The sequence below is a fragment of the Sinocyclocheilus rhinocerous genome, unplaced genomic scaffold (assembly GCF_001515625.1).
Source record: "Sinocyclocheilus rhinocerous isolate Xijiao unplaced genomic scaffold, SAMN03320098_v1.1 scaffold397, whole genome shotgun sequence".
Lineage (NCBI taxonomy): Eukaryota > Metazoa > Chordata > Actinopteri > Cypriniformes > Cyprinidae > Sinocyclocheilus > Sinocyclocheilus rhinocerous.
In genome coordinates this window covers 334,744-342,232 of record NW_015663491.1, presented here as the reverse complement: position 1 = coordinate 342,232, position 7,489 = coordinate 334,744, and the positions used below count along the sequence as shown (strand labels likewise).

The 7,489-nt window shown below is 36.4% G+C and overlaps 1 protein-coding gene across 3 annotated transcripts in view; it reads left to right on the top strand.

Annotated features, from left to right (window-relative positions):
* Positions 1-6,661, top strand: part of LOC107728869 (C2 domain-containing protein 2-like) — a 13,614-nt gene extending 6,953 nt beyond the window's left edge. For 2 of the 3 annotated variants that reach the window (XM_016539167.1, XM_016539166.1), the window contains exons 8-14: positions 328-392; positions 800-915; positions 1,158-1,314; positions 1,494-1,598; positions 1,777-1,904; positions 2,771-3,041; positions 4,689-6,661. In XM_016539167.1, coding sequence (XP_016394653.1) covers positions 328-392; positions 800-915; positions 1,158-1,314; positions 1,494-1,598; positions 1,777-1,904; positions 2,771-3,041; positions 4,689-4,918 — 1,072 coding nt within the window. In that variant the 3' untranslated portion in view covers positions 4,919-6,661. Of the gene's footprint in view, positions 1-327; positions 393-799; positions 916-1,157; positions 1,315-1,493; positions 1,599-1,776; positions 1,905-2,770; positions 3,042-3,849; positions 3,887-4,688 lie in introns of all 3 variants that reach the window. The other variant, XM_016539168.1, reaches the window with a different exon arrangement.
* Positions 6,662-7,489: the final 828 nt, after the last annotated feature.

Below are 7,489 nucleotides of genomic sequence, written 5' to 3'. Positions count from 1 at the left end.
ACACATACACACACATATATATATATATATATATATATATATACAAACACACACATTTATATTATTTATGCATTTTTTATTATTATTTATTTGTATGTGTTTAAAATTTTTATATTTAATATTTTTTAGCATTTTATATGCAGTTTATTTCAAAACCATGATCAAGATTGTCAACTCAAGAAATCACAAAATATAAAATCAGCCAGCATTTCCTAAGATTTAAACAATAAAATGTTTGTAGTTTGACAGTTTTGGGGCATCATCTAATCTTTTAAAATGAAATGCTGCATGATTTATTTTATCTCTTGTCTTTGTCTGTTTTTGCAGTGAGCTTAGCGGCCGGTCAAAAGAGCTGAACATCCAGGTTGTGGATAACGGCAGACCTCTGGAGAGTAAGTCCACATGACCGAAAATAAACCAGCTTAACGGCATAAAAACAGAAAAGTGATATCCATTAATCTGGGTCTGCAAAAGTTTGAAGGTCAACTGTGAATTTTAATCTACTTTCGGTCATCTGTTTCTCTAAATAATGAAATAGCCTCAAAAATGCTGTACAAGTGGTAGATTTATTGAGCTAATAGAATCATACTGTGATAATATCTTGACTTGAACTCTTCTAACAGACACGTGACAGCCTATATTACTTCATGTCATTGGCCTTTCACCCTGATTTCATAACAGCTTGTGTGAAATGTGTTTGTGTGCTTGGTGTCACTTTTGCCTGCCTTTGCAAACACATTGATCAAATAATGTACATTACTTTGATTTGATCAGGCATCACTCTCTGTTTTCCTCCCAGATGGTTTGTTAGGGCAGGTATCTGTGCCTTTTGATCTAGTGAAGAAACACCCCAAAGGTCAACAGACGTTTTCACTCATGACCAAAGATCAAGTGACCGGATCACTAACTACTGAGGTAACTAGATGTTTATCACATTTCAGAATTAATTCTCATAGATATCTCATTAGAAATTAGATGCTTTATGTATTTTAATTGCATTTGCATTTCGTAATGTAGTTCATGTGTACAGTAGCTTAATTTTTTGTTAAATTGCCATGTCCTAGCTTAATATACAGAAAGACCTGTATATAAGCCATTGGCAAATTATATATGCTATTTGAATATTTGTTTACCAACCTAAATGAACTTCTGTGTAGTTCACCTACCTGGAGCCCAGCGAGGTGCGTAGCTGGCAGATGCCCACACCGGCCCCTACTAAAAAAGTGGAGATGGACCGCACTGTGATGCCCTGTGGCACCGTTGTTACCACTGTCACTGCCGTGAGGAGCAAGCCAGGACGACCTTTAGCACCTGGTACCTTCCTTTGGCCGTTGATTCAGTTGTAGATTTTGAGAATGCAATCTGAAAGTTATTTGGGTATTTGAAATCCAACTTTAATATGAAGATGCTACAGTTGTCATGTCATCTCCTAAACCACAATATCAAAATCTCCAATATGATTTTCATGTTTGGTTTAAAACTCCCTCTTACAGAATCCAAATCGCCTTCTAAAAACAAGCTGGCAGAGAGAAGGGTGTCTGAGCAGACGTCACTACTCAGAGCCAAAGTTAGCAAAGCCCTGTCATCGTCAGATACAGGTGGGATTTCCAGTAAAGCTTGTTGGCATAAATGGCTAAATGCATTTCCTTTATTTCCACTTTCTATACCGCAAGTGCTCATCAGCAGTCCTGGAGCAAGTGTACATTCAAAATGCCACATTAGTAATGGTTACATTCAGCATTTTTAAAACTCTTTTTCACTCGTTTTCCTGCACAGAGTTATTGATGTTAAACGGGACCGACCCTGTAGCCGAAGCTGCCATCAGACAGCTCCATGAGTCGGCAAAACAAAAGCTCAAATCACCTGTCAAAAAGAGCACCATCATCATCTCAGGAGTGGCCAAGGTAGAGAAAAAGACAACTCTGTAAACCACATATGCATATTTAGTTGGCATGTACAATATATTGGTACAATATCCGTTATTGTATATTTAATAGTGTGTGCTTACTTCGCTCATTTTTACATTTAGATTACTTTTACTTAGTTAATTTTAAAACACTAATAACAGTTGTTAAATGATATAATTGGTAAATATTCAGTTATTATATTCATTCACTTATTCATTCACTTGTATCATTTAAAAAAACGAATTTTCATTTATTTATACAAAATAGTGCAACATTTTAATCAGCTTGTTTGTGTCAGAGGGCTGTTTTTTTTTTTCTTTAAAAATTGGAAAACTTCAAAACTTTGGTTAAGATTATCAAGCCAAGGATTCACACAAAATAAAAAAAATTTGCAAGACTTAATTTTTGGGACAACTTCCAATCTTTTTAGATATGAATGCTGCATGATTTATTTTAAATTATAATGTTGTGATGCCCATTGTCACTTGTAGAATTTACAACAACTGTTTTTGATTTATTTATACAAAATGTACAAAATTAACAGCTTTTTGGTTTTAGACAGTTAATTTTTTTCTTTCAGAATGTGAAACCTTCAAAACCTTAGTCAAGATTGTCAACCCAAGAATTCACACAAAAATAAAAATCAGCAAGCATTTCCTAAGGCTTAAAATAATGTTTGTAGTTTGGCATTTTTAATTTATTCATACAAAATTATCAAACCGATATCTGTCTCAAACAGAATTCATTTATGTTGTATCTACAGGTAGTTAGAGGTACCTGTCATAATCACAATGTTACATCATAAAACAAGTTCTTCAATTGTCAGTTTCTAATTAAGGCTTTACTATTAACCTCCTCTCTAGGCCCCTCTGACACAGGATGAGGAGATGGCTCTGATGGCAGGATACGCAGCTGCGATGGACGCTTCAATGTCCGGAGCATCTGAGGGCACCAGCAGCGAAGCATTACCCTCAGAAACAGTGGTAGAACCCAGCGTTCTTGAACCCACAGAATCTCTGGTGGGTGCGAATGGCACAGACCACGTGGAGGACTGGGAGAGTCAGGCTGGAGAGGACCCAGATGCGGATAAAACATCTCTCTGTATCTCTGAAACGGGTTCCAAAAAAGGAAAAGGTGAGGGATGAACTTTGAGCTTTCTGTGAATGAACATCAACAACATTTAGATTATGCTGAGCAAGGTTATGAGTTTGTATTTAACCTCTTTACATCTTCAAACTACATAAAGCGTTTTACTGGAGTTATAAATGTGATCACAGGACTTCATGTGAAAAACAAGGTCAATGGTCTGCATTAACATTGCCGTTCAAACATTTTGGATTACGAATTTTGGAAAAACACTTCTTATGTTCACCAAGGCTGCATTTGTTTGATCAAAAATACAATATGTGATGGCTGCTACAAATTCAGTTTTGCCGTTACTACAGTCTTCAGTTTCACATGATCCTTCAGAAATCATTCTAATATGCTGATATAGTGTTAGAGAAACATTTATTATTATCAATATTTTGTGCAACATAATATTTTTGTGGAAATTGTGATACATTCAGTGAAAAAAAACAGCATGAAAGTGTCTTTATTGTCACTTTTTGTCAATTTAATGCTAATTTCTACAAACTTCATATGAAAAGTAGTTGTTTATTCTGTCACTTGAGATGCTTTGTGAACAACCTTTGAGACAAGAGTGAAGGATTTCTTAGTGATAATCTAAATTATCAAAATTAAGTCTATTATTGGGGTGCCACAACTAACACAGAGTTACAAAATTCTGCCTTACCTTTGTTTGTGTCTAATATGAACATTACAGCACTGTCTAATGTCTTTCTGTCTGTACTTCTGACATTTGATGACATCCACTTTCTTTTTTTGTCCTCTGTACCTCTCCCTTATCACTGTGTTTTTTTCTTTCTTTGCCATCTTAAAGTGGAAACCTGTGCTAACCAGACTTTATTGCTGGAAGAGTAAGTGACCTCTTGAGAAGTCTATAATAGTAAAAGTATGTAGACTTCCCTGTGAAATGGTTAACAAACCCTTTAGTAAAAAACCAGTCCATGCTCCAGCATTTTATTCACACTTCCATCACAATAATAAGCTTAGTAATAAAAGTTATTATCCTGTATTTAAATAACATGTGGTTTCAGACTTGACTTTTGGACATGGAGAAAGATTTGACATGCCATTTAGCATCTCAAATCTTTGGAGGCATCCCTTTTAGTTTTGTGCTGTTGAACCTTTTTATTGTTGGCCCATTGAGATGCTTGGCTGATAACTTGCCCAAACAGCTTTAAAAATCCAGAAACTTCTAAGCTGGTGTGGAATGGTTTATACTGCTTTAATTCTAAAACCAAGCACTTTCGAATACGTTTGCATACTTTATTTTAGTAGTGTGCTTGTGTTCTTTCAGCTAATTTACATTTGATGCCACCAGTGTATTGTAGTAGCATCTTTCAGAGCTGAAAAAGACACACTGATACAAGCATATTCAGATCAGAATCAGAATGAGCTTTATTGCCAGGTATGTTTACACATACGAGGAATTTGTTTTCGTGACAGAAGCTTCCACAGTGTAACAGAACAGATTACGTCAGAATTCCTGCACATCCACTGTGTCTTCATGGAGGTCAACAAAATCGAAAGATTATTTGATTCCTAATTTCTCAGTTGATCTGAGTGTGGAGTTTGACCTCCAGGTTGGCTCAGTGAAGTACTGTGTGTTGGGGAACTTGTCTGATTGTTTTCATCTCTGTTTGGCGCCCCCTGTAGGCAGCTTCCTGTACAAGAGTGCCAAGCTATTCTTCAGACGGCGACATCAGCGAAAGGAGCCGGGGATGAGCCAGTCCCACAATGACCTGCAGTACTTGGAGCATCCCGAGGCGGCCATGATGGGCGACAGGGAAAAGAGGACGGCCACCTTCAGGCGCATCATTAACCGCAAGCTTCTGCCCAGGAGCAAGAGCAAAACCAACGGCACAGTGAGAGAACCGCCCACATGAGCTGCCCACTCCGTCGCCTTCATCAAAGCTAATAGCTTTTGCACCTCTTAATCTTTCTAACATCCTCCTTTTCACATTCATTCTCATAACTTTTATGCAAGTCGTTGCTTGTTTCTGGGCCATATTTGCCAAAACCTCTGCATAGCAACAATCACTCTCATCAACTCCAATATTAACACCATGATCCAGATTCCCTGAAAACCTATTCCATTATTCAGACCTCTCAGCTTGGTTCTGCTCCACGAAGACCGTCTGCCTGGCGCTAGATTTATCTCTCCATCCATGTGGAGGAATGTCATGGGCACTTTTCCCTCCGTCGACGCCATTCACCTTCATCTTTGAAATTTGTGCGCGTTTATGCAAGAAAGTTTACAAAACAGCATTGAAATGAGCACTCGCTCTCTTCGTCGCTCCAAATGACTCCGTGTCATTTAACCTTATGCAAATATTGATCGTCATGCATAAGATATTCTGCGTTTGTGGCCTTCTAACCAAAGCGGGATTTGAGGACAACTCTTTCTTGCTATCTACCTGAGCTTTAACCTTCTGGAAACCCTCTGGCGACCTGATGGATCCTGGAATATCAGACAAGGGAATACCATCGATTTTGATTTGCACTTGTTTATATGCTCAGAACTCATTCCAAATGCATTTGCAGGGATGTGCAGTGAATTCTGTGAGGTTTGGTGGTGAAGATGCTCTGAATTAGTTTATTAAAAATTATGTGAAAGACCTCTGTTTTTGATGTGAAATGAATATGGGAGTTTTCATTTTGTTAGGGAGAAAAATCTACAGTTTCACCAAATTTGACTCTGGGAATAGTGAGTTTTATTGTTCAGCGAAACATTTTCAAACGGAGCGTAACATTTAAAATGTTCTGGTTTGGCACTGATATGTTCGTTTTTAAAACAGGTTTGGTTTTTTATTCATCTTTTAATTTCTAAATATTCAAACAGAAATGGGAAAATATCAATAAAAGGTTATTTTATTTTAAATATTATCCTTTTAAGTACACATTATTCAGTGTAATTATGTGTAAGCATGTTTGATTGTTCACTTTTTTCCACAGTTATTCCATCATGCCTCACATAAAAAAAAAAAAAATGTGTGTGAATTGTACCAAAGGTTTTTAACACTAAGCAAGGGCATTTTCCCATAGAGAAAGACCAGAATGCATGAGAATTTTTGCTAATCAATACGTTCATGATTTATGAGATTTTCCCAAGTGTGCAGTCTTCTTTTACCTGTACTCTTAAGCCAGCTGAAATGGCTGTGAATGATAACAAGTTTGTATTTTGGACCTCATCTGTTGAGGCTGTGTGGAGAACTGCAGTGGATTTGTATTATGGGAGATTCAATAACAGGCTCCGCTTGACATTTACTTGACCTCAAACTGCATATGTAGAAGAAACCTGAATGCCTGTCCATACTGAATGTTGCCAGAAAGAAACCTCAGCAGTCTGGCTGTTAAATATGTATTTTGGGAGTACTACTGTTCTGTGTTTTTTGTTTTTTTCACTTTTGTCTATGTTGTGTGTTGCTATGTACATCCTGGCTGTCACAAAATGAAAGCGGTATTTTCCAGTGAAATGGAAGGAGGCACATGAAGATTTTATTTTTGTCATGCTTGATTGGCCGGCCAGAGGTGATCCAGTCATTAAATGAAATCTAACACATCAATCCTCTGTATATGCATATCATCATAATATATCCATGTGCATTAAAGAACTCCTCTCATTAACTGAACTCCTCTGTGCTTTCTCTTGAATTCTTGTTGGCCTCCTTAACCAGAAGGACCTTAGAAATTGTTGTTGTGAGTTATATTTGTATGCTCGCCAAAACACATTTACCTGCAATATTAAAGGGGTCATATGATGTTGCTAAAAATAACATTATTTTGTGTATTTGGTGTAATGAAATGTGTTTATGCGGTTTAAGGTTCAAAAAACACATTATTTTCCACATACTGTACATTATTGTTTCTCCTCTATGCCCCGCCTTTCTGAAACACGTAGATTTTTACAAAGCTCACCATATTGTGAAAGCGAGGTGTACTCTGATTGGCCAGCTATCCAGTGCATTATTTAACTCAAATTAAAATAAATAACAAATACAAATAATACATATCAAACGACAGTAGTTTATCAGTAATCCTAAAAAATAACACTGCCAAACATGCATGCTAAAACAACAACAACTTACTTACACATAGTAAGAAATGGTTATAAAAACTGAAACAGAAGTGAAGCAAGTAGTAGGAAAGAGGAGAAATAAAAAGCAATACTTATTATTTTTTAATAATATTTTAATTATTACTTACTTATTATATGTATGGCCTGTGAAGAAAGAACTTACCGAGCTGTTCAGTTTGAAGTCTTAAAAGCCTCTAGAATTCTCTTATCAGCTTTTAAGAATGGTGGTTTGTGATTTATGAGTAAAATAAAGTCTGTCATTACTTAAAGGAAATAGTTTTGTTTTATAACATAAAATACAGACTGACATACTACTGTGCTGTGCGTTTTAAAAACATACATGGCTAGTGTGTTGCTAAATAAGAACTACAACTACCAC